The 27,683-nt window shown below is 38.2% G+C and overlaps 1 protein-coding gene across 14 annotated transcripts in view; it reads left to right on the top strand.

Moving 5' to 3' along the window:
* The window catches only part of BBX (BBX high mobility group box domain containing), a 291,684-nt gene that overhangs the window by 247,694 nt on the left and 16,307 nt on the right, over window positions 1-27,683 (top strand). For 13 of the 14 annotated variants that reach the window (XM_082626015.1, XM_082626007.1, XM_082626013.1 and 10 more), the window contains 5 exons: window positions 6,991-7,999; window positions 9,239-9,377; window positions 12,512-12,660; window positions 21,624-21,713; window positions 23,072-23,131. In XM_082626015.1, the coding sequence (XP_082482141.1) occupies window positions 6,991-7,999; window positions 9,239-9,377; window positions 12,512-12,660; window positions 21,624-21,713; window positions 23,072-23,131 (1,447 nt within the window). The remainder of the gene's footprint in view (window positions 1-6,990; window positions 8,000-9,238; window positions 9,378-12,511; window positions 12,661-21,623; window positions 21,714-23,071; window positions 23,132-27,683) is intronic. The other variant, XM_082626016.1, reaches the window with a different exon arrangement.

The following is a 27,683-nucleotide window of genomic DNA, read 5'->3' as shown; positions in this document are numbered from 1 at the left end:
AAGAAATGAATCAGTATCTTAACATTTGTAGAAAGGAATACATTTTTAAATGTCTTTAAGGAGATAAAAGCTTGGTGCCGCACAGATTTATTGTGTGTTTAAAGCCACTACCCAATAACAAACCCTGAACCTAAGGTGTGGTCATACCTGAACTGAAAACGACAGCCTCCCTGAACTCAGGGACATGAAAAACAATCCCTCCATTTTATCTCATCCCTTCAGTATCTTTATTGATTTTTTTTTTCCTTTGCAATCATTTTGAAGAGGATAGTTTTTTATATGTCTGTCCCACGTGTACATCCAAAGGATCTGGGTTTCAACATAATGATTTTTGGTTTTCTTTTGGGAATGAGTTACATTTCTTCTAGCACATCACTATCAGGCCACTCTGACTATGCAAAACAGTAGGAAACTTCAGTGTGGTTTCGGTTGTCCGAGGTAAAGTTAAAATATTGGTGATTAATTTTCACTGGTGCTCCTGGGAACCATAACTAAGGACAGTGTGATCACTGGTCTAGGCCAAACAGTGGCATGGTCATAATTAGCATTGTTCTTTATAGACTCGTTAACTCTTTCCTGGTATTAATCAGAATGCATTTTAGATTCATCATTTACCTCGGAATTAATGAACCGTTCAATTCAACACAATTATCTGTTGAATGCCTTCATTTTTTTACTAGGATATTCTTGGAGGAGAATACAAAGGTGAACAGGATACATTTTGTGCCCCTGCCTCGGAAGTTACAGTTATTAAAAATAGAGTCGTTCCTGAGGAAATAGATGATATATATCAAATATTTATGCCCAGCATTTGATTGAAAACATTAACATTTTAACTTCTTTGAATACAGCCGTGGGAATTCCATCCAGAAGGTGTGCTGCAGATGATTTTCCATTCTCACTTTTAAAGAGGGTTATTGTTCAATTTAAAATAATAACAGAAGAATAAGTTGTCATTTACTAAGGCATGTTCTGTTTCAAGGTCTGATTAACAACCAACCCTCTCTCTCTACTAAGGGCAAGTTGGCTAATTAATAACAGACGTTAATTCTGTGCTTCCCACAGTGCAGTTTTATTCACTTGAGTTCACATTGATTTATGTTCTTTTGTGTCCACTGTGTGCTTCTCTATGTGCACTCCATGCATATGTACATAATGTAGTTTGTGTGTGCTCTCCTAGGTCCTACTAAAGTGTTGATATATGGACCCAAAAGTAGATGTGAGTAGATAATGCTTGTACCCAAAAGTAGAACTGAGCTTGATTATATCTTTAATAAGAGTTGCTTCTTGAAAGATAATTGATTTAAGATCTTGCTGAATCTAATTTTGTTGTGTATGGTTTTCCCCGCGGATATAGAATCATTCAACACTAGAATGAAAAACTGGAGCAAAGCAGTTAGCCTACCAGGGCTATGATGTGCCGTTAATGACACAGTACGAATATTACTACTAATAATAATAGCCAGCATTTATCTTAGATGACATTAAGCCCCAAAGGGATGGTTGTCACAATACATCATTCTTGCTCTGTGCTAGACACTATTTTAAGTACTACACATGTGCAATTCATTGAACCTCACAGTATTCCTAAGGCAAGTACTATGTTAACATCCACATTCTGTAGATTGAGAAACAGGCACAGAACGGTTTAGAGAAAAGGAGCTTAATTGGTGGCAGAGTCAGTCTGTTGTCATAGACAATCTCTCTAGAATCCCTGCCTTTTGAAACTGCCTCTCAATATAAAATTTGTTCACATCTCAGAGTGATGTCATCTTCTAAGAGTTACTACATCCATATCTGTTTCTGGGCTCTGTTTATGTCATGTGAAAATACAGACTATTAACTCCTAGACACTATTTTTTTTTTTTTTTTTTTTTTTTTTGCGGTATGCGGGCCTCTCCCGTTGCGGAGCACAGGCTCCGGACGCGCGGGCTCAGCGGCCATGGCTCACGGGCCCAGCCGCTCTGCGGCATGTGGGATCTTCCCGGACCAGGGCGCGAACCCGTGTCCCCTGCATTGGCAAGCGGACTCTCAACCACTGTGCCAGCAGGGAAACCCTCCTAGAAACTTTTTTTTTTTTTTTTTTTTTTTTTTTGCTGTACGCGGGCCTCTCACTGCTGTGGCCTCTCCCGTTGCGGAGCACAGGCTCCGGACACACAGGCTCCGCGGCCATGGCTCGCGGGCCCAGCCGCTCCGCGGCATGTGGGATCTTCCGGGATCGGGGCACGAACCCGTGTCCCCTGCATCGGCAGGCGGACTCTCAACCACTGCGCCACCAGGGAAGCCCCCTCCTAGAAACTTTTGAAAATTATTTTTAATCATGTTTGAACTCATAGAAAAGAGGATGAAAACTGGGAATTATTGAAGTCTCCCCCCACCCCCCAAAGTTATTGTCTAATGTGCTTCCCCAGAATCTCTGTACCCTGTATGCTGGCTTATATCCCAGGTGGCTGCAGACTGCCTTTCCTGGGTTCCTGTGTCCCCTGATTTCTAGCTGGGTTCAGCCAGTGGGAGACACTGGCAGAAGATTAGGGGATGGGAGGAAGAGAGAGGCTGGGATGTGTAGGGAAGGGGTGAGGAGGGGTGGGAGTAAGCAAAGGCATCATCTCATCCATGTATCCAGCTCCCTCCAGATTGGCCCACCACAGGTCTATCTTCCACCAGGGACCTAGCCCCTGGGTTTCGTAACACTCCTTCCGCCATTTGTCCCTACTGTGCCTTCCTGCTGTTGCTAATCCCTGGGTTACCTCACGACCTCCTGTTTTGGTATCCCAGTTCTTCATGACCTGTGTAATTAATTTATTCCCTGCATTAAATTCCCTTGGCTAGATATGCTTTAAGTTCTTTCTGTTTGCGTAGTTACACCCTGACTGGTGCACAAGCCATCCTCATTTTGTATTTTGTATGCTTATAAAATAGGCTAAGAGAATGCTAATGGCATACTGTACCCAGATTTCAGCAAAACTTCTGACAGACAATCTTATGTCCTTGTAAACAAAATGGGGGGAGTTTAGACTGGATTATTAAATATTCTTAGATTGCTGGAGCTTATTAATGTTCAAATCAACCTGATGAAAGGGCTCTAGAGGTTTGCCAGAAGGCTCTGTCCTTGGCCATGACCTACTCAACTTTATTACCAAAGATTTAGACGAAGACATAAAAAGCAACTTTATCAAATGTGTCTATAACACAAAGCTGGAAGGTAATTTAACTCAAATTTTGAAAAGATATACTTTGTAAAGAAAAATGGAAACTCTTGCATCTAGTTACAAAAAGTATAAAGATACAGAATGGGAGAGACCAAGCTTCCCAGCATAGTATGTGGGTAATCCAGGATTTTAATTGACCACAAGCCCAATACAAGCCAGAAGTTTTGACCTGTTTTTTAAAAACAGGTGGGATATCATATATTAACGCATATATGTGGAATCTAGAAAAATGGTATAGATGATCTTATTTGCAAAGCAGAAATAGAGACACAGACATAGAGAACAAATGTATGGATACCAAGGAGGAGGGGAAGTGGGATGAATTGGGAGATTGAGATTGACATATATACACTACTATGTATAAAATAGGTAACTAATGAGAACCTACTCTATAGCACGGGGAACTCTACCCAATGCTCTGGGGTGACTTAAATGGGAAGGAATCCAAAAAAGAGAGGATATATGTATATGTATAGCTGATTCACTTTGCTGTACAGCAGAAACTAACACAACATTGTAAAGCAACTACAGTAAAAATGAATTAAAAATAAAAACAGTGGGGCAAGTTCATCTTTGGTTCTCATTAGAAGATTAGTGTCCTTATCAACTGACAAATAGTTCCACTTTTCATCTAGAGTATTACAGGAAGGCTAGGAACTTACTGCTAAATTGAAACGTCATTGTTTTCCAGCCCTTATAAGTTTTATGTCATTTATGAATTTTATTTGCACACATTTGTTTACTTTTGCCTGGCAACAACCCAGCGGAGGATGTACTGTTAGATTTCTCAGCCTTTAATGGGTTCAGGTATAAGCTACCTGCCTAGCTCACTGTGTGGCCTTAGGCAAGCAAGTATGGTGCTTGCACAGAAACCCAACTTATTTCAATAAAGTCCATTCTCACATCAGGACAACCATACTGCATCTGGATAAGAGGGACCCAACTTTTGAAAGGTTGGGAAGCCTTTACATATAATGAGCAGTTATTCCAGGGGAAGAGACTCACGGGAACATAAAGTCTATCTTCTAGGATTTAAAAGTCTGTCACATGAGAGAAGGAGTGGATTAATTTAAGTGGCTTCAGGGAACAACCAGGACTGATAGGATTTATAGATTTTTGCTCAATATTAAAAAAATTTTGAACAGCATTGCCCTCTAATATGGTCACTGTCTTTGTGCAAAAAGTTGGATAATTCTCAGGACTTTTATAATAAAATGAATTTCTACATTAGGAAGAATGTTAAATTAGATAACATTAGATAAGATAATTAGGTAAGTCTAGAGAGACACCCAACTCTGAGAGTTTGATTTGTGTTTGTTTGGGGGTTTGGTTAGTGAGATTTGTGATTTGTAGTTATTTGTTTTATTTTTATAGTTTAACTTCCAACCATGTAATTGTTTTTCTTATAATTTAGAATTAACATGTTCTATTTATGAAAAAACTTTAAGAGCCTGAAACAAGGAAGTAAAGCATGACTAGTGCTCGGGGTAATTACCTTCCCAAGAAATATGCTGTTTCCCAGAATATGTCCCCAGAGTGAATGTCTGCATTTGTTCCATTTCATTCCTAGCTGTAGAATCCTATCAGGGGTGATGAGGAGAATTGTTTTGAAATACATTGAAGCTGAGAATAGAGTTTGCAAAGTGTTATTGGGTTTGTTAAGATGAACCTGTGCAAATGCAAACCATTGGCAAAATCAGTGCTTGTGTGGCAAAGGTCCCTGAAGTGACTTATTAAAGGCCACCAGAGCGATAGTGGTTGAAAACCATAAAATTTACCTTGAGGATGCCTTTCTAGCCTTCTTCTAGCATAGTCTCTCTCCCCACATGGGATAGTTAGATTCATGAAGGACTAATATAATTGAGAAAGGAAAATAAAAATTATTCCAAAATTGATGCAAAAACAGCAAATCTCCCCTGAGAATAAAGCATGCAGGGAAGATGATATGTACCCCAGTGTTTCAGAATTAAACATTTTGCTTTGATCTTTTTTCTGGTTAGGTTTAATAAAGGGAAGTTCTCAGTCTTCACAACTACTTGCTGAGGTCTAAAAGTTAACTTACATGATTTCCTGAAAAAGACAGCTCTGTTGTGAATTCATGATATTACACATCTTCCCTGTGAATGATCCTGAAGGGCTGGGTACTCTTGTCATGTTCATTTTTTTAAAAAAACCTTGCACTGTCTGCCTCCTCCCGCCCCTTCTCCAGCTTCTTCCGAGACTTACTAATCATAACATAATTCTCATGGAAGGATTTGAGATATACTGAAAGTACTAAGGGAAAAAATGAGGTAAAATAGTATCTGATGTTTAATTCAATGTATTATCCATTTAAAAAATGAATTTTATAGCTGTTAACAATCTCTGACAACTTGCCATTCCATAAAATGGTGATTTTTCTTTTAAAACAGATCAGTTTCCTACTCATGTACTTGATTTGGGGGGTTCAGCAAGCCCTAATAGTCTTTTTTCCTCTAAATTGACAGTGCAGAGTAGATAAAATGAGTAATGGTTAAGAATTCCTGTGCTGCCGTTGACTTCATCAGCCTTGTAGTGACTCGTGATGAATCCCTCCGAGGGGCTGGGGGGCTGGGGTGGAAGCTGTCAGGAATCATGGGACAGACCTTATTGATCTTTGCACCTTTAGTGTCCCCCACTGAGCCTAGCACCGGGGAGCCTTATGGGGAGAGTTTATGAATGAAAAGCCAGGTATTGAAAATGAATTTTACAATGAGCTGTAATTTCCTCTTTTAGAAAATAGCTTTTAGATTGCAGTTTCAAGGTACATAGTTGCTGGAGAGGAAGATGGCGAGTTTCTCCTTTAATGTTCTATATGTGAAATTTGGGGAGTTTAAAAACTTAGCTGAATTGCTCCCAGATGTGTTTTGGTGCTCAAAAATTTTCAGATTTTAGGGAAAATGATGCAGTGTGTGTATCTTACAGTATGCCATTAATTCCCCTAATATATATTCAAATTCATGGAGATTTAATAGCAAAAACATGAATAGTCACATTAAGTCAGATAATAGTTCTGGTCAGAATTTGCAGCCAGGTAAGTTTGGATCAGATCGTTTGCCATCAAATGAGTTTAAAAAAAAAACAACCACCCTCCACTTACTTTTCAGAGCTTTTGTGATCTTTCAGGTTATCTGTTGGCATTTGTGGACCTATAATGTTTTGTTCATTAACCAAAACCTTCTGTAGTTCTTTAGTGAATCATCTTATCATTTCTAATTTTAAGCAGGTAGATAGAAATTGTTGCTATTTCTCTCATTTCCCCAAGAAAAAAGAAAAGGTAAATATCTGAATAGAGTTTGGGGATGATTTACTAAGTACTCCCACATGTGCATCATCTCACTTAGACCTCACAGGATCCTCTGAGACAACTATTATCATCATTTTTATTTTACAAAGACAACAGAGGAATGAGGACTGAAATGACTCATTCTAGGTGCAGAGTTAGCAAGTAGCAAAATTAAGACTCAAACTCAGGTCTTTCAACTCTAGATCCCATCCTTCTTTTACCAAATCTTGTTTTCAGAGGAAACCTTCATGAGAAGCTGGAAAGTGAGAATTTGAGTATATACTCCTCTAGAGTTGAATGAATATATTACAAAGCCTTTTATTAATTTGAATAATTTAAGTTAGTCTGGCAGAAGTGGACTTGTAAAATTTGAACTTTGTTTTGATTATTTTTTAAAAGGATGTAATTTAAAAGTTTAAGCTCATGTCAAGTATAGAATAATGTATTTTGGTTGTTCTCTCATGTTTAACTGTTTAGATGTGCCTGGCATCAGAGGGGGTGAAAATGGAAGAATCAAAGCTAATAAAAGCAAAAGAATCAGATGGCGGAAGAATTAAAGAATTGGAGAAGGGCAAGGAAGAAAGAGAAATAAAAATGGAGAAAATAGATGAAGCCAGGATACAGAAAGAAGCAGAATTTGAAAAATCGGCTAAGGAAAATATAAGAGATTCTAAGGAATTAAGAAATTTTGAGGAGCTGCGAATGGATGATATAATGGGTATAAAAATGGAAGCTCCTAAAGAAATTAAAAAGGAAGAATTAGAGGAAGATCAAAAATGTAGTCACTTCCCTGATTTTTCTTACTCTGCCAGTAGCAAGATAATAATAAGCGATGTTCCCAGTAGAAAGGATCACATGTGCCATCCTCATGGAATTATGATCATTGAGGATCCCACAGCATTAAGCAAACCAGAAAAGCTGAAAAAGAAAAAGAAGAAAAACAAAACGGATCGACATGGAAATGATAAATCCACACCCAAGAAGACTTGCAAAAAGCGGCAGTCCTCGGAATCTGATATCGAGAGTGTCATGTACACCATTGAAGCTGTTGCAAAGGGAGACTGGGGCATCGAGAAGCTTGGAGATACCCCTCGCAAGAAGGTCCGTACATCCTCAAGTGGCAAGGGAAGCATTTTGGATGCCAAGCCACCAAAGAAGAAAGTGAAATCAAGAGAGAAGAAAATGTCAAAGGAGAAATCCTCAGACACCACCAAAGAGTCAAGACCTCAAGATTTTATCAGTATTTCTGCCAGCAAGAACATTTCTGGTGAGGTACCAGAGGGTATAAAAGCAGAACCATTGACCCCTACGGAGGATGCATTACCACCCAGTCTATCGGGACAGGCCAAGCCTGAGGACAGTGACTGTCACAGAAAAATAGAGACTTGTGGCTCCCGGAAATCCGAGAGGTCTTGCAAAGGTGCTCTTTATAAAACCCTGGTGTCTGAGGGTATGCTCACCTCTCTGCGAGCTAATGTTGACAGAGGTAAGTGACTTCTCTAAATCTGAAAAGAACATGGAAACCTAGCAGAATTTCTCCTTTAGATGTATTGAACCACAGTAAAGAACAGTATAGCACCAAAATAATATTTTACATTTGTACAATTCTTTACAGTTTATAGATTATATACATTTGTCATTTTACCTATATGTTTTAGCACCATTAAGGAGAGTTTCTATTCACTTTGTACATAGTTCTCAGAATATAAGTGTTCAAAGTTACTCCAACCTTTTTTTTTTACTGGTGTTGGCTGGCTTTTTGTTTTGAAGGATCAGTATTGCATGTGTAGAGCTCTTAAGTCTGGGGTTTTTTTTGTTTGTTTGTTTGGGTTTTTTTGCGGTACGTGGGCCTCTCACTGTTGTGGCCTCTCCCGTTGCGGAGCACAGGCCTAGCGGCCATGGCTCATGGGCCTAGCCACTCCGCGGCATGTGGGATCCTCCCGGACCGGGGCATGAACCCATGTCCCCTGCATCGGCAGGCGGACTCTCAACCACTGAGCCACCAGGGAAGCCCCAAGTCTGGTTTTTTAAATTAATGGAAATAATTTTCTGAAACAAGCAGATATGTTTGGCAGAATCTTGACCTGTAGACTCTAGAAGCAAATAACTTATCTAGCCCTCCCCACTAGGTAATCAAAACTGTAGTTGAAATGAAGAACTCTTTAAAACATAACAGTATCCAGAAACCAGTTAATAGATATACCTTTATTCCACAGAGTGTTTCATATAAATTCATCTATTTTAAAATATAGTATCTGGCTAGGGGACTACCTGTTGCCAAGCTAAATTCCAACTATAGAGGTGTGTGAAAATAGGTCTAACAAGTCCTGAATGAAGACCCTTGAGAGTACATAGTTCTCCAGGGATGTCATTCCAGTAAGTCTTGGGGAAATTAGAATTAATAGTGCATACCAGAAAAGGGCTCCCACACCTCAGGCTGATTATCTAATGGAAAAGCTAGTAGTATTGATAGTTAGTCTGTCTCATGAGTCATGTTGCACCTGTTATGATGAGACTGTGGATCTCAGAGTCTGTAGGTTACTTTTTTGCATGTTCTGTTATTAAAGGTGGTCCATCAGGAATCACTCTGAGGAATCTGAAATAGTTACAAATGGCATCATGTAAATGATACCTAAGGGGTCAAGAGGTCACTTGTGAAGCAACTAAGATGATTTCCCTTCCATCCCAATATACCAAGCACACTCTTCCTTTTGAATTTCCTTAGGGAAACGAAGCTCAGGAAAAGGAAACTCCTCTGATCATGAAGGGTGTTGGAATGAAGAAAGCTGGACATTTAACCAGAGTGGGACCAGTGGAAGCAAGAAGTTCAAGAAGACAAAGCCAAAGGAAGACTCTCTCCTTGGGTAAGTGTCTGTGAGCACAGTCAGACACAGAGCACAGACCCCAAATGTGGTGGTATTTTCAAGGTAAACAGATCACTAACTGCTTGTTCTTTGAGTATCCAGTCAGCACTTCCTGCCATCTTAGTAAGCACATGAAGGAATACAAATCAAGTGTATTGCATGATTCCTGCTGTTAGCATGGTTGTGTGAGTGATAGTGTCATTCATGTTTTAAGTATAGTACAAAATGTGTAGATTTTAGACTTAGGCCTGAGTTTGAATGGAGGTCCACCTTGTATTAGTGGCGTTACATTGTATATGTTTTTACATTTACAATGCATCTCCAGGATGCATTTCTCATCTGAAGTTTATGATGGATATTATATAAGTATGTTTATACTTTGCTAATTTTACATACTGTATGTACTTCATTTAATATTTCTGAAGGTTATGTACATGTTTATAAAATAATGACAGCTGAAAATGTAGATTAAATTATGTTTCTACCTCTGACTTTGTTTTGTGTAAACTATATTCTAATGCTCTGAGATTAAAGTATTAGATTAAGTATTCTCTTGATACAGAGAATATTCAGCAACTAATTATGTATTAAAATGCAGTATCAAGAAGGAGCATACATCAAGATAAAATCATTAAGAATTATTTCATTTTTTATTATATAAAACAGACTCCTAATACCAATCTTAACAGAAAGCATTTTGTTAGTTAGGAGATTCAGTACTTTATATTGGTGAAGAAATCATCTGTATATTCAGTTGTACTGCTTTAAAAATCCTTTGAGATTTCTCATTAGCCCAATTTGAAAGAATACATTGACTAGAAATAAGTACATTTTAATATATTTTCCATATTTTTCATAAGTATGTTAGAGGCATGCAAATTTTGTGCATTTGGGAGTATTATATTTGGTTTATCCATAAATATTTGCATTTCTCTTTGTGGGATAGTGTATTTTTTCAACTGGACGTTACAGTGCTTTAAGGTCTGGTTAATCTTAAGGTCCTCATCATACAGTGGGAGGGTGGAAATTATTTCATGTGACGATGATTCCTCAATATTATTTATATCGAGATGATATATTTATAATTTTATATATTTTGTTTCTAATGTTTTTAAAAGTCCAAAGTAGTTCAATTAGTTTTGCTGACATTATGCTTAAAGAATGACATGAAAATCCTCACATTTGTCATTGTCAAATACAAAAGTATTTGCACGATTTTCTTAAAAAGTGACAATCGAGCATTAGGACCAGTGCTCTATATTTCCTGGAACTACCAGTGCCCTGTGGGTCTACAAACTGAGAAAGAAGCAGGTCTTGTTGCAGACAGTATGAAGGCCAGGGGAATTAAGCAGGCATGAAGGCTCCCCAGCAGAAAGTTCTCTGGTGCTTCCATTCGAAACTGCTGAAGCTATGAGAGAGATATTTTTACCAGTCTTCCTTGAGGAACAAGAAGAGTGAAACAATCTTTTGAAAATCTGTTCCTGAAAAGAGATTGGGGTGTGGGGTGTTTTTGTTTGTTTTAATCATTTCTAAGGAAGCCACATGTATTTAACTGGTAGTGTTGTTTTCTACAGGCTAAATCGGTGATAAAACTCTGATCTTTCCTCCTCTCCCTTCTTTAAATATTGGCCTATCAGAATCAGACTATCTGGGTTTGCTTTGTTTGGAACATGCCAATGTAGTTCATGAGCAGTGAAAAATGCCAGATCCTGTCAGTCTTCTCTGAGATTTCTAAATGAGTATTTTAAACCTTTTTATCGCAGAAAATGTGCTACCTGTTTAGTTAACTATAGCCAAGGAAAATTCACTCAGTATTGGCAGTTCTACTTTTATAGACTTCTCCACGAAAAACATAGGTAATTATTCTAGTTGAAAAAAGAAGGGACCTAAGGAGTTACAGCTTGCATTTTCGTATTTTTCTTTTGGTTATCCAGAGTGTCTGAAAATTACGACTTATAGATAGCTTTCTGACAGCATCTGATTAGTATCAGATAGTATCTGATTTTCCAATAGTATAAATATTTATTAACTGAAATGAGAAAAGACAGTTTTATTAAGGGAGGAACATCACTCCCACCCACCACCCTTCACTGCTTTGTTAGAACTTAGTAGTGGCCTTTTTCAGCTGGCCATTCTGATGGTCATCTGACTGTCTTATCTCTGCTCCCAATTCCTGTACATTGCTCCAAAACTGAGAATAGTCTTAAGTGGACACACCTCAAGGACATCCCTCAGGTAGCGGCCTAACACGTTAACTTCTTGTAAGTTGGTACTCAAAGCTGCTCTCTTCTCAGTACGCTTTCCATTTTCCATCTACCAAGCACAGCAGTTCTCCCATCTGTTTGGGTTGCATCTTAGCTAATAAGTCTCACTATAAATGAAAGCCAGCAGCTAGCCTAGGATCCAGCAGGCATACTGCCATTGCTGTGAGGGGGACTTAGAGACAGTCAAAAGCAACCCAAGGATTTCCCAACTTTGCTGGTGGCTTGCTGGTGGCATTTATGAAGTCATCTGTGATTCGCGTTAAAGCAATGTTGCCTCTCTGCCAGTTGTGTTCTTTGAAAACTGGCTTTACTTTTCTCATTGAGTGTCTTGTCCTCATCCTGGTCAACTGCCCAGAAATTTTTTCTAATATTCAGAATATTTGTTTTGCATTTTCTTTGTGTGTGTATATTTTAATCACGTACTAGTCAATAATTTTTTTAAATAAGCTTACAAAATTACCAATATACCATACTATCAGTAAGCTTGCATACACACACACACGAGAATCTTTAGAATGAGAAACTTGTCTGGCTGGAATATGCTTTGTATTGAACTTAATGAAAAATTCCCATGCCAATGGAAAGAACAGCGAATTCTCCACTTAAAAATATTCTGCTATTTTTATATAATGTTTCTACTTTTCTAAGATAATAACCTGTTGTGTGAGTTTATGAAGAAGATTGTGTTGGTAAATCTCAAACATTTCTGAAAAGATGTTTTTTGTCCTTGCACAGAATTTATTAATAATGCCCTAATTCTTAGGGACCCCATTTTCAAATGGAATATCTTAAAATATATCTTAGATCATTTTCTGTTTAAATATTTACATCATGTGCTGATTGATTCTATCCCCTCCCCTCTTTTATTAGCTCAGCAAAGCTGGATGAAGAATTTGAAAAGAAATTCAACAGCCTCCCTCAGTATAGTCCTGTTACATTTGACCGGAAATGTGTACCTGTCCCAAGAAAAAAGAAGAAGACTGGAAATATGTCCTCAGAACCGACTAAAACCAGCAAAGGTTAGATGTGTGCTGTACTTTCCTGCAGTGTGGTCAGAATCTAACTGAAGCTTCTTCTCAGCGTCTGCAGCTCCCTTTAGATAATGTAACTGGGTTTACAGTTGGAGCAGTGAGTTGGAATTTCAGGTTTCTTTCCAAGATCATCTTTTCCAAGATTATCTTGGTTCCTGCCTTACTTCTCTCCCTCTTCTTTCCTTCCTAAGTTTCTTCAGCCCTTGTCCTTTGGCATCTCAGCCTCATACATTTGCCCATAAGTGTGTAGCTCTTTTGAAAGTGTTATACATGGTCTTCGACCTCCTGCTCTCCAGAATTCAGATTGGGAATGTTGAGCTTCTCTTGAGCAGAAACTGCTGGCTGAGCCTAATTCTTCTGTTCCCTGTCTGTCTGCAACAGGTTGGACTCTGGGGCAGTGAAATCCTTCCATTCACCTAATAGGGAGACTCTATTCTTTACTGGCAGTGTGAATCAAATGAAAATAAAAATCCCTGTAATACTCCGGCAATATAATTTGTATTGGTTTCGTTAAATTTAGAAAAATGCTGTGTTTTCGAGAATATCAGAGTCTCCTCTGTGTATATCAAGGAAGCTTTTTAAATTATCAGTGTGACTTGGGTGGATCTCAGCACTCATTAGGGGCAGCACTGTAGTCCCTAGAGGGGTTTTAAAGAGTGGGGGGGTGCCTTTTCAGTGGTCTCAACACCTGGGACCACCGTTACATTTGTGGGGCAGGGGCTGGGGTTCTAAACATCCACACCCACTCAGGACATTCAAGTACAATGAAGAATTGTCCTACCCTAAATGACAGTATTGCTCCCAGTGAGAAACTCGTCTTCTGATTTTACTTTAGCTCTAAAGGTTGATGGGCAAATATACCTCTAGTTTTCCATACAGATGTGAAAGACTTCATTTGGTAGCTCTCCTATAAGGGTAGTGAATGGAGAGATGAAGAACTAGTGTGGCCAAGGTTTTGTTGTTTCCAGGATCAAATTCTGAGCAGGATTTGATAGATTTCTCATAATTACCCTGTGAAAGAGGCTACCTGTTGCTTGCTTTATGGCAAATCAGATTAATTCTTTTGAGTGTGTGTATTTTAGTTGGATAGATGGATAAATGATGACATATATCTTTACATAAATCTTGCCCAAATCTAGCAATCATGGATAATGATCAAAGATAAATGTTAATGAGGGTATATAATTTCATGGATTTGGGGAAGTATATAAGGTATATATATCTAGGGAAAAATTATTTCTGAAGAAACCTGAACCTTTTTCCCTCAAGACCTAAAACACCCATTGTACACTGGAATTGAAACAACTGAGGAGACCTCTATCTCAGGATGAATCTGAAAGGTTGAAAAATATTCTCCCTTCATGATTAAAGGCAGGGAAGAATGTAAAAGTGATTTTAGAATTAGCTTGGATTTCTGCTGTGGTTAATAAAAACAAGTCTAGTGCATAAAGAACTAAAAAAGAAACATTGCATCACCAAGTCTGCTCATCTGGGAAAATAAAATAGGGTTGTTCTGAGATCTCCCAAGATAGGTAGGAAAGAAATAAAGCAGCTTGTTGACAGGTAGGTAGCTGAGCACTGCAATAGATTGCCAAGTGAAATGACAGTCCTTGTGCCCTAGAGATATTTAGGAATAGGTAAAGTAGTCCATGGGCCCAAAGATGCCAGGTATCATCAGCCCCATAATTCTTGGATTTAAAGTTGCTGATAAATACCTGACAAGCTAATAAAATGGAACTTAACTGATTGCTGTGCAGGATGTATTCTCTTCCTCCACTCCATGCAGTTGGAGACATTCATTTTAGAGCTCTGAAGTTGGCTGAATTATCCTTGAGGGACAGTAACAATAGATTTATCTTTGTAAAGCTATAAAACCCTGAAGTTAGAATGTATTTTCACGAGACCTTCTCTTGGGTCTTGGTTGTCTGTTATATGTTTTTCCTCTCCCAGCTGAGATTAACAGTATTTCTTTGGCTATGAAGTAGCTTTTTGGAGTTTTGGATTATACTTTATACAGTATCACCTTAACTCTTCCACTATGCCTCTCAAGCCACAAAGTCCCTGTTCTTATACAGTATATCAGTAGTTACATAGGTAGGAGGTCTGTCAAGGCTTGTAGATTTTGCTCTGCATTCCGACTTGTGGAGCAAAATGCGATTAAAATAAAGCAGAAATTAAATAATATATTCTCTTTTTAGCAAACTAAAGAAATAGTATTTGTGGCTGATTGTAATTTGGCATTAGCAGCGCCAGTGTACCATCCTACAAGTTATTAATGAAATCATCATGCCAGCTGTGCTGTAACTGCCTGATCTTTAGAGGATAGGGCAGGTTGTTTTCTTAGAGCCTAGACCCTTTGCATCTTTACATAATGAATCGTTCAAAGCAAACATTGTGAGTGAGATCATTAGTTCTTTAGTAAAGGAGCGAGTGTTCATAGGAAACCCCATTTTTTCTCCAACAGTTTGCCATTTGTCTGTATTTTATTTTCTCCTATATTTGTTATTCAACACTTACTACATTTTTTCCCTGCCTTATACTAGGTACTTTTTTAGCTCCTCCAGGTTATATGTATAGAATTTTTATGAAATGTAATTTCTAGAGGAAAATGATTATGTATGCATTTATATAGTTACATATCTCAAAATCAGAGCACCTGCTTGGGCTTACAATTCTGTTTTTCCAGTGGTCTTCTTATTTATATTTGTATTTCTAAGTAGTCTTCCCCTTTTCCATTGTCCCCTCCACTATCTCTGCCCTATCCCTTATGTCTATGTAATAGGTCTCGTCAGAAACTTTACAATAAAAAGGGATGAAAATAATTGTCACCTTCCTCCAACGAGGCTCAGACTACATTATAGTAGGCTTAGTATATAGATGATTTAGGAGTAGAATTTCCCTTTGCTTCTAAGAACAAATTATCCAGGAAATTATAATCCATCTAACTCACAGTGCAGGTCAGCTGAAGCAGCCCATTCCTATAGTGTTTTCTGGTTTCTCTCCCACAGTTACTTATATATATTCAAATGAAAGCTTTCAATTATAAATCTAAATGTAATTGTAACTTCTTAAGAGGTTTGTTTTGACACGTTATTTTAAGTGTTTATTTACTCTTAATGTATGAAGCACTTTTTACAAAAGTGTCAGAAGCCGGAGGGCTCTGTAAAATAGTAATTTTCAAGCAAAGTAGGGTCATGGAGAAAAAGTTAATTGAGTTCAACTTAGAGTGTTTAAATTATGCCTGAGCTTGACCCTTGACTTAATTTCTCCTCCCTTATCTCTTTATCTTTTCATATTGTTTTTTAGCCCATTAACAAACATACTGTTGGTCTTTCTCATTTTTTTTCCAATTCACACTTACACTGCAAGATTGAAATTTCAGATGGTTAAGGATTTGAGATTTTAAAAAATCACAGTGGGATAAAAGAAGCAGGTTTACAAAATTAAAGATTGAGGACAGAAACCCCTGTTTGGGTTTGAGCCAACCTGAGGATACTTTCTGTGCTCAAGAGCTGAAATGTGATGAAAGCCAGGCCATCCTTTCCTATCAGGAAGTGATAGCTTCCAGGTTGGGCAGAACTCTGTTTTTCGCCGTGTAATTGTTTGAGAGTCTTCACTGCCACCAGACATTTTCTTGAACATGGTGACAGCACATTTGCTTGTATAAAAGGTATACCTAGTATAATCCTGAGGTTTTTTTTTTAAACAAGGCATGTATTGTCTAGCGCACTAAGGTGGCCCCTTCCCCTCAGTGAATCCTAACTTGATTGTGGCTGGTTTACTTGAACATACTCCAGTCCACAGATTCATGTGCCCAGCAGCTGGGAGCACTTTGGTATAAATTATTTTTTAAAATAAATTTTATTTATTTATTTATTTATTTTGGACTGCGTTGGGTCTTTGTTGCTGCGTGTGGGCTTTCTCTAGTTGCAGTGAACAGGGGCTACTCTTCGTTGTGGTGCACGGCCTTCTCATTGCGGTGGCTTCTCTTGCTGCGGAGCATGGGCTCTAGAGCGCAGGCTCAGTAGTTGTGGCACATGGGCTTAGTTGCTCCCCGGCATGTGGAATCTTCCCGGACCAGAGCTCAAACCCGTGTCCTCTGCATTGGCAGGCAGATTCTTAACCACTAGGCCACCAGGGAAGCTCTGCTATAAATTATTGCAAAGGAATTTGTTGGTACGCTGGTCATTCATCACTTATGTGTTCATTACAGAAATGACAGCCTAGTCTTAGAATAAACCTTCATCCCTTTTTATAGCTTAAAAACATGAAACTATAGAAACTGGACATTAAGCCACCACCATTCTAGTTATGCCAAACACTTGTTTCCTATAATAGTTCTCCAGAGCAAGGTTCACTTAATTCACCTTACTTGCTGACCTTGAAAAGTTTTCATACCATGCTGATACTGAAATGGCTCCTATGTCACTACACTTCTCTGCCAAAACATGTCCATTTTTCAGCAAACCATGAACAACATTAATGTTTTGGAAAAGTTATTGTTAATGTCTCTATGGCACCCCTCTTACCCTCTCAGATTGTGGTTTGTCTCTGCTATTTTCTACCCAGCTGTGAAGTTGGGGTGCCAAAGAGATTGATACCTTCAAAACATAGGTCATCCAGCCCAAAAATGTAAGTGGAGTCCTAAGCTAGTTTATATGCCAGCAACAGGTGATTTTGTCATAAGGAAGTGGAAGCTGATACAGTCTTTCAAGAAATTTGGTAGGAAGATGAGGAGATGAGATGACATGGAAACGTGAGACGGTGTTTTAGTGAAAGACAGTTGCCAGTTCTTTGCTTTCTGAATGATTCCTTCTAAAACTCTTTTCTCTGCTTTTGACTTCCTACCTTTTCCCTCCATGGACATTTCTATGTCAATTGAATAATTAACTACGGAAAAAATAGTAGTATATGTGCTATTTATTACAAACTTTGACTTTATTTTCCTTGAACAAAATACCAAACATATGTACCATACTGGTGGGCAGGAATCAAATTGTTCACTTCTTGACTCTAAAATTACTGCTTTTCAGTGAATACCATCATATCTTATCTATTACTCCTTCAAGTTTGTCACTTTCTTTTTTATCTGAACTTGTCATTTGCTTAGATTTGTTTTATAGTTATAGTTTGGGGATGGCTAGCAGCAAGGAGTTTTAAAAATATAAGTTTACAGGAGCTCTTCTATGTACTAAACCACCCTGGATGTTCTTTTTTTACGTTAAAATTGGCAAGCTCTATATTTAGTTTTGTCCTTAAATTATACTTTTTAGATTTGTCTGAGTATGGTTTGGTCTGAAAATATGTATTCTATTCTTCTTTCTTAACCCATTCCATACATCAAATCAGTTTGCTTCTGTGAACCACTTCCTTATCCCATTGTCCTCATACACAGTGATGAACACAGAAATCATTCTCCCTGTGAGGCAATAGCTTATTATTATTAAATTATTTTCCTATGGGTAAATCACTAGGATCCTTATGGTCCTGAGAAGTCTCAAAATTGTTTTTCTGCTTTCTTCTTCTGTTTTCTGTGATCACCCATGTATCTGTCATTCATGTGCACTGGCCTGCAGTTTCCTGGATCGTATAAAATACATATGAGTAATTGCAAATGGACTATAGAGAATACCTATAATATTAGTGTAGATTGTATACATGATATATTTTCTTTGTATTTGTTAAATTTATTTTCTTTCCCTTTTTGCTCACTCCCCCCCCACCCCCCAAAACAAACAAATAAGAAGTGTTTTCTGTTTCCATTTCAGATCACCACCACCCAATTCAGAAGTATTTGCTATTGGTTATTTAGAAGGATAACTTGGTGTAGTCATCAAAAAACACTTGTACACCTTTATGTTATCAGTAATAATAGCAAAAACTGTCATTTCTTGAGCTCTTTATTGATGCCATCAGTGTTTTAAGAGCTTTATTTATTTGGGCATGCAACAGTATTGTTGAGAATCAGTCATGTGTTAAGCACCACTCTAGGCATGTAGAATATATCTGTGAATGAAAACAAAGAACACTGCTGCCAAGGAGGTTACATTTTAGTGGGACTACCAGGAATAAACAAGCCTAAACAATAAGAAAAGTATATAATGTATCAGAAGGTGAGCAATGATATGGAAAAAAAAATAGTTTTGTTAGAACAAGAAGGCCAAATATCAACAAAGAAGGAGAAGACTTGAACATTATACAACAGCTAGACCTAACAGATATATATAGAACGCTCCACCCAACAATAGCATCATATACATTTTTCTCAGGTGGACATGGAACAGTCTCCAGAATACACAGTATGCTGGGACATTTAACAAACCAGTAAATTTAAAAGGATTGAAATAATTCAAATTATGTTTTCTGACCACAGTGGAATGAAATTAAAAATGAACAGCAGGAAAAAATGTAGAAAACTCAAAAATATGTGGAAATTAAGCAACACACTCTAAATAACCAGTAAGTCAAAGAAGAAATCCATAGGGAAATATGAAAATACTTTGAGATGAATAAAATGAAAACACAGCATACTAAAATTTGTAGGATACAGCCAGAGCATTGCTTAGAGGGGAATTTATAGGTGTAAATGCATATATTAAGAAAGAAGAAAGATCTCAAATCAATAACATAACCTATCTTGAGACACTGTTAGAAGAACAAACTAAAGGAAGTAGAAGGAAAGAAATGATAAAGATTCAGAGAGGAGATTAATGAAATGAAATTAATGAAAGAATAGGAAAACAATAGAGAAAGTCATTAAAACCAAAAGCTAATTCTTTGAAAAGAACAACAAATTTGATAAAAATGTTTAGCTAGACTGACCAAGGAAAAAAGAAGACTCAAATCATTAGAATCAGAAATGAAATAGGGGCCATTATTGCCGACCTTACAAAACTGGAAAGGATTATAAAGGAATACTATGAACAGTTATATGCCGGTAAATTAGATAACCTACATGAAACAGACAATTACTAGAAAGACACAAACTACCAAAACTGACTTAAGAAGAAGTAGACAATCTGAATAGACCTATAGCTAGTGTGAAGATTGAATTTAGTAATCGAAAAAGTAACAGACCCAGATGGCTTCACCACTGAATTCTTCCAAACACTTAAAGAATTAATACCAGTTTTTCACAGGCTTGTCCATAACATTGGAAGAGGAGGGAACGCTTCCCAACTCATTCTGTGAGGCCAGTATTATACTAATGTCAAAACTAGACAAACACATCACAAAAAAGAAAAATTACAGACCACTATCTCTAACAGAATGGACACAGAAATCCTTAACAAAATACTAACAAACTGAATTGATGTAGGAAGAATTATATACTGTGACCAATTGGTATTTTACCCCAGGAATGCAGGGTTGGTTTAACATCCAAAAATCAGTTGATGTAATTTACCATATCAGTAAAACAACAACAAAGAAAAATCCACAGGATCATCTCAATAGATGTAGAAAATGTAGAAAAAGCATTTGACAAAATTCAACACCTTTTCATGATTCACACCCAACAAACTCAGAAATAAAAGGGAACTTATTAAACCTGATAAAAGACACCAAAAAAAAAAAAGAAACCTCACAACTAGCATTATGCTTAATGGTGAAAGATTGGTTGCTTTCCCCCTAAGATAGGGAATAAAGACAAGGGTGTTCACTCTCACCATTTCTATCCAACATTATAGTGGAGGTTCTAGCCAGGGCAGTCTGGGATAGGGAGAATACAGATATCGGGAGGGGTGATAGCTAAAGAATATGGGATTTATTTTTGAGGTGGTAAAAATGTTCTAAAATTGATGGTGGCTGCAAATATTTGTGAATATAAAAACCATTTTATTGTATACTTTAGATAGGAGCACAGATAGTTTGCCTTTGGCAGGAAGGCAGGGCATATGGATGCAGACACTGGCAGGTGGGTAGATGCAGCAGGAGCAGCTTATAGAGCTTCTTTTTTTTTTTGGGTATGTGGGCCTCTCACCACTGTGGCCTCTCCCGTCGCGGAGCACAGGCTCCGGACGCGCAGGCTCAGCGGCCATGGCTCACGGGCACAGCCGCTCTGCTGCATGTGGGATCCTTCCGGACCGGGGCACGAACCCGTGTCCCCTGCATCGGCAGGCGGACTCTCAACCACTGTGCCAGCAGGGAAGCCCTAGAGCTTCTAATTTTTAAATTCCCCCTTCAGCCCTGTGACTTGGGCATTATTGTTATATCCATTTACACATGAGGAAACAGAAGTTATGGAAAATGTCAGTTTCACATAGGAATATCAGCAAAGTGTAAAAAGCAACCTGCTTTTTGGAGGTCAGTGCTGTTGTTGGCATTTCTGATGGGTGACTGAAAAATCCCAATTCTCTTTTCTTTATGTGAAAAAACTAAGATACAGTCTGAGACTTCTCCCCACTCCCCTACCCCCCGCCACCCTCCAAAAAAAGTTTTGGCAAATATTTTTCTATTTTTAAATCACTTTTTTTCCTCCTAGAGTATCCTCAGAATAGGCTAGAAAGCTGTTGGGCCAACCTGAAAGTTGTCTTCAAACTGCTGTCCTTGTGAAAATCAGTTTCTTAGGAGAGATGAAATGCCAGTGCCATCCTTTCCTTCATGGTATTTAGGAATCTAAAGTAAAATCTTTTATTACAGACTACACCTACTCTGATGTTACTGGTGTGGTCTGTCTCTAGTCAGTAAATCTGCAGTTTCTGCTGAGGGAGTCCCAGCCCTAATGGAGGCTTCTGTCCAATATATTTCTAAGGAAAATCTCACTGGTTTTTTAGTAAGTCTAGGGAAGGGCGCTAAGCACAAGTTAGATGAGAAAAGATGCAAGATGACATTTCTTGTGAATCAGTTTGCTTATTCCACAAGCTGGGGGAGGGTGTAATTGTTTAGAAACACAGTATTTTTTTATGAAACATTGTGAATTTTAAATATATTTATATTAATATTGTCTGTAGGTCCTTTCCAGTCTCAGAAAAAGAACTTATTCCACAAAATTGTCAGCAAATATAAGCACAAAAAGGAGAAGCCTAATGTTCCGGAAAAAGGTATTGGTGCCTTCCATCCTCCATTAAGATTTCTTGGCCACGTCCATTGTGAATTCATCTTTGAGTGATGCTTCACTGCACTGCCTTTGCCTCTACCTCCCCTCTGCTTGCTTCAACGTCATCCGCTCCTGATGCAGGCACATTCATTGTTTCTAGATTCTGCAGCTAATTGCAAAGAGAGATCTTCACTTGGATTCCTACTGAAATCCCATGTTTGTCTCTATTTTCAGAGTTCCATATGAATCCTAAACTTGCTTCTTTTTATTTGTATTTGGTGCATTTTCTAATTTAGTCTTCTTGAGCTCTTCTCCACTTATTTTCTTTGACTATGCTTGTTATTTTCATGTTTGGCAGCCTTCATAGCAGGACCACATTTTCCTGCCTCCTGAAATCTTACCAGTTTCGTATTCGTATGAAAGTCCCAAAGTTGCTATACGTTCTCTGACACTTGAGGATTCTTGTCCAGGAGGATTCCACTCCTACATCGTAACCTATCTCTCTTCATTTTTTCTATTTATATACTTTGTCAGACTCTTCCCACCTCCTTCAGTCACATAACTGTTATTTCCAGAGGGCACTAGAAATATACGCACTCTACCCTCCCTTTACTCTGAGCATCTGTCTCGTTGTTATGATCTGGATAGGCCCTTGAACCTCTTCAGGGCTCCTCTGAAGATTTGTCTCTTCTCACAGGTCAGGCTCCTATTCTTCTTTCACACAGAAGATAAATCCCATCTGGTTCAGTATAGCCATGTGTCCTGGAAGTCAGGCTTTCTCTAGCATCTTCTGCATGTTAGTGTCATGACTGCCATGAGCCTGATGCCCGTTTGCATCCTACTTGCATGGCCAGATGTGGAGCCTTTCGTGTTTCTGGAATGAGGCTTTAAATGCAGCTGTCTTCCATGTGTAGACATATGTGCCTCTGTGCTCCTGTGTGTAACCTTTTACTTAATTTGGGTTTTATTTTCACCTCCACTTTAGCCTCTTAGTTTTGTTTTGTATGTTAATATTTATTCTCTGCTTCCAGTGGAGAAAGATCACTCTTTAGGTAAAATGTCAGCTTTTATCCTTACCTTTTAACCAATCTTCAGGTTATCTTGATTAAAGTCATAGAAATTATCCAACAACATATTTTTAAAAAGGCAAATTTGTTTACTTTTAATGCATTTCCTATATGGCCTAATTATTTTAGTTGGCAAATGCAGTTTTGAGACTTAAATAGTTGAAGTAAAATTCTGCTTCATTTGTGTGATAATGCTTTTTATTGAAGTGGTTTTGTGTATTGTCTTATTTTTATAGTGTATGTGTCTATACTAGGGGTAGAGTTTCACTTTCCTTTTCTGTTGTTGTTTTTTTAGGAAGTGGGGATAAATGGTCAAACAAGCAACTCTTCTTGGATGCCATTCACCCTACAGAAGGTAAAAGAAGCAACATTCATTGTATCATTTCAGGTAGTCTGTGCTGGAAATGGCATAAGTTTTGTAGGTTTAAACTGGCATAATTTATATAGGTTTAACTAACGGCATTAGACCTGAGTGTTCATAATTGGGTTATTTTTAATTTTCAAATCAAAACTGATAGATTTTTGATCCTACTAAGGGTCAGGCTGTGTGTCCTGTGGAGTTTAATTTGTGAAAGGGGGATTTGTAAGCTTTGAACCACAATAACCAGAAATTAGAGGTTTTCATAACTGAAAATATTCAGTATTGCAGCTCACGTTGCAGGCGGGTGCTCATGGGGAGTCAGATAGGGCAGCACGGGGCTCTCCCGGTTTGCTGGACGTGGGTGCCCTGCAGACATGGTTCCTGACCTGAACTTCCTTCCTAGCCCACCTCCCACTTCCCCTAACTGTGATCAAGTGGAATGTCCCTGAGGCTTATGGTAGCCAAAGAAAAGTCCCATGTTGACTGGTATGATGTTATAGGTACAGATTTTATTTCAAAATTTCCCACCGTCGTATTTATTTGTGACTTTAATTCTTAAATATTGAACCCTTAGGTGAATGCTGATTTCGTGGTGGTAAGGAGCCATCCTTCCATTCTTCCCACTGATGCTCTCTTTTCCGTTTAGATATTTTAGAAGAGCTGAACATTTTTGTAGTGCTTAATGAGGAGTCACTTCATTTGAAAACTAGAAGGGACCATAGTAATCATCGTTTGATTTATTACCCCTTTGATTTACTTATGGGGAACTTGATGAACGAGTCCATTCTCTTGATTTCCAAATGTACTCTCATTTCTTTGTTAAAAGGAGAAAAAAATTAAAATGCACATGTGGCCTAAGTCATTTATAAAAAACTACTCATGTTTTAAAGATGTTTGTGAAAAATATTCAAATTTGAGTTCATTATAAACCTGAACTTCTGTTGTTTGGTAGGCACAGTTCACATGAGCTGCATGTCTGCTTTTGTGTCGTTTTGCTTTTATAGAAAATGCCAGCAGTACATCCTTTTCTGGCTTGTTACTTCACATTTACAACCTGTATGGAGTATCATTTCTGCACTTTGCTGGCAAAACAAAATATGAATTGTTGTGCTGCTCTCAGCGTTAAATCCTAACATCCCCAAATTGACATACATTCACACTTGTGTATTTTAAAAATAAATGTAAGGCACTGATGAACTATCAGAAGAATCTAAAAGAGGCGTTTAAGACAGTGTTACTCTTTTCTTAAAATGGTACTGTTCTAAATATTTTGGTTTTAAACAATGAAAACCCTACTTCATATAAAAGGAGGTATCATAGCATGTGCCAGGGTGGTATCAAGAGTGAAGTAAGTAGGAATTAGGGGACCTGGGTGCTAGTCTCAGATCTGCCACTAATTAGCAGTTTTCAATAGGACAGACCATTTAACCTTATTAGGATTCACTGTCCACATTTGTACTCTGTTGTAAGATACATGTGCTTAGGGGTGGAGTGAATGAGAAGGCATAGTAATACATGATCTATACATTTCATTTCCCTTCTAACACCTGATGATTTTATTACTGTGATATCTTGAGGGAGTGGTGTGATACTAAAAATACCATATTCTGAAGCCCTAATTTTCTGTCCTTTGGAGGGCAGAAAAGCAAATCAATTTTGAGTCTTCTAGGCAGTCCGAAGGGTTTAGTTGGAAATATTTATTATTGTTGATGTTTTTTAATTATATTTACTATTAATGTATATGGAACAAAACTGTGGAGAACATGCACTGAAAATTGCATGTCCTTTAGTGTAGAATCAAATTCATTTTACATGGCCAGAAAGAAAGGAATCAATTTGAGGGTTGGAAGTTAACCAGTAACTTAAAGTGACTTTTTTTGTTATTTATTTTTATAACATCCCCTACATTTACTTGTTCAGGTGGTGACTATGTGCTTTGTGAATTATCTAGGCCCTTTACTCCATCCTCTTTCTCACCTATGTCCGTATCATTGCTTATTAAAACTTTACCTTGGATATTATAAATATATAAGGGCAGAAAAATGAAACCATAATCAGGACAGTTAGCATGTGTAGGCTATCCTGGGCAAAGGTTAGGCAGGAGTTGTTTAGAGCTGATGTCTATAAATGAAATATTGACTCAACTGAGGCTTCACAGCTGTTAGCCATTCCTGGCTTCTGTTAAAGTGGATGACTTAAAGTTCACTATCCTTTCTTTACACCACCCTGAGTATAATTGGCTTTGAATTTTTTTTCCCCAAGATATTAGAAATTTCCAGGTGTTTAGTAATCACATCTGAGGTTTAAATGCTATGCTTATAATCTATTTTAAGCATTCTCCCCATGCTTTTAAAATTCAAAATCGCTAAACCACTTCTTGAAATTTTTGCAGATCATAAAAAAAAGATTGCCTATGGGCTAGAGTTAAAGTTTTCAGATAAACCAAAATGACCTCCCTCTGCCACTGTGTTTATCTTTCCACCAACTTATGGTGTCTTATGTTCATGCTTAAGGTAGAGGTTTCTAATTGTAGTAATAATGATGGTGATGATTACTATATTGCTTTATGTTTCCAGAGGGCTTTCACATATACTTTTTGTGAAAACTAATCGTAACAGCAGCTCCAGTCAATTTAAGGAGACCTTATCAGCCCCAAATACATGATAAGGAATTGAAGCCTGACCAATGTAAGCAGGAAGGGAAGAAACCAACACTAAAGTACACTGGCCACTGCAGTTTTGATTTTTCCGGTGTTTCTGGATAGCCCTCATTTGTTGAAATTATAAATGCTGTCTTACAAGAAAAAAAAAACAAACCTAACCCTCAAACTAGGTATCTCTAAAAGATTAGTTTCTTTGCAATACATAAATCTAATTACAGGGGAGAAAAATCTGGTTTTCTAGTTAGATTTTGAAATATGATCCACACACTCAGGCTAACTTGATCTCTTTTCCTGAGTTCAAAATAGTTGCTTTATAATTTCAGCAAGGTCCCCAGGATCTTAGGTAAGGCTCATTCATTTGATTCCTGTGTTCCATTCAGCAGTTAACTGCATTTTCAGCTCATGGGAGACTAACCCATGGCAATGAGATTCCAGACTTGGCTATAATAATTTCAGTGCAAGTTTGACTCCTGTAGTTGGCATGTGAATTCATGACTCTGGAGCACTTTAGTGGCCTCCTGGAGTATAGTACAAGCACAGTGTTGCTTTCCCAAAAAACTTACTCTACATTTTGGGAGCAGAGTTTGGAAAACAAGATAGTCTCTGATTGCCACATTCCTAATGTTGCTCCAGGAATCAGCTCACATGATCACCCTCACATGATATGCTCCAAGTATGTTGTGATGATTGTGGAAGCCCTGTGGACTTGTTTGGTGGTGCTTGGGTAGGTTTGTGTGTTCAATTACAAGCCCAAAGAGAAATGACTGATTTGTTTTTAGAGGACAAAACCTTTATTTTCTCACATTTCCATTAGTTTGGCAGGGAGGGCAAAAAGGAGCTGCCTTGCTGTCTTGGTATACAGCTTTGGGCTCTTTCCCTCTCTGAGTTTTTTTCATTTCCTGTCCCTCACCCCTGTTGGCCTGAAACTAATAGACTGTCAGTTATTTCTCCAGCAAAGATGGGTTTATGTTGGATCAGCAGAGAATATAAATTTGAGGTGTACAACCATGGTATGCAAGTCCTCACACGTTAAGGGAAGGAGAATTTTATAGGCAGGAAAGAAGTAGGTAAGGCTGTGGTAAATCAAGTCCATGGCTTTTCATTGGCTGAGTCCTTGCCAGGAAAGAAGTAGGTAAGGCTGTGGTAAATCAAGTCCATGGCTTTTCATTGGCTGAGTCCTTGCCAGGAAAGAAGAGAGGAGTCTTTGTTTTTCTGTTGGGCTCTGCTGTCATCACAGGGCATGAGAGCTCCCCCTTCTGGTCTCCTGACTCTATTTAATTGAGGTTTCTGTTTATTAATTTTTTGCACCACTAAGCCTTCGTTTGGATCTTGCAGGTTGATGGGGAGGACAGTGGATGCAAATCTGAATAAATTGTGTCCCAATAGATCACAATTTCTACATATGGTTAGGGTCCCTATCTGAGATCCTTTTGACAAGCTAGTCTGGAGAGGATGATAAAAGAAGTTTCTCTTTGCTAATGTTGCTGGACTCAGATCTGCTGTTCTGTCCCAGACAATTATAGTTGACCCTTGAACAAAGTGAGGGTTAAGGGTACACCCTCCCCCTTCACCCCCTTGGTCAAAAATTCATGTCTAACTTTACAGCTGGCCCTCCAGGCCCTCCATATCAGAGGTCTGCATCTGCAGACTTAACCAATTGTGGATTGTGTAGTACCATGGTATGTATTTCTTTAAAAAAATCCACTTATAAGTGGAGCCACACAGTTCAAACTTGTGTTGTTCAAGGGTCAACTGTACTTCTTTGACTTAGCCTTACCTGCCTTCCCCAATTCTTCTCTCCTAGGAGAGGGTTCTCCCTGAGCACTGACCCTGAAGACTGTCATTGGTCTAGGCCGCCAGAAAGACAAGATGTTCTAGGGGTCA

The sequence above is a fragment of the Mesoplodon mirus genome (genome assembly GCF_964341445.2).
Source record: "Mesoplodon mirus genome assembly, chromosome: 6".
Classification (NCBI taxonomy): Eukaryota; Metazoa; Chordata; class Mammalia; order Artiodactyla; family Ziphiidae; genus Mesoplodon; species Mesoplodon mirus.
The sequence above is the reverse complement of the archived record's forward strand: the minus strand, read 5'-3'. Positions and strand labels throughout refer to the sequence as shown.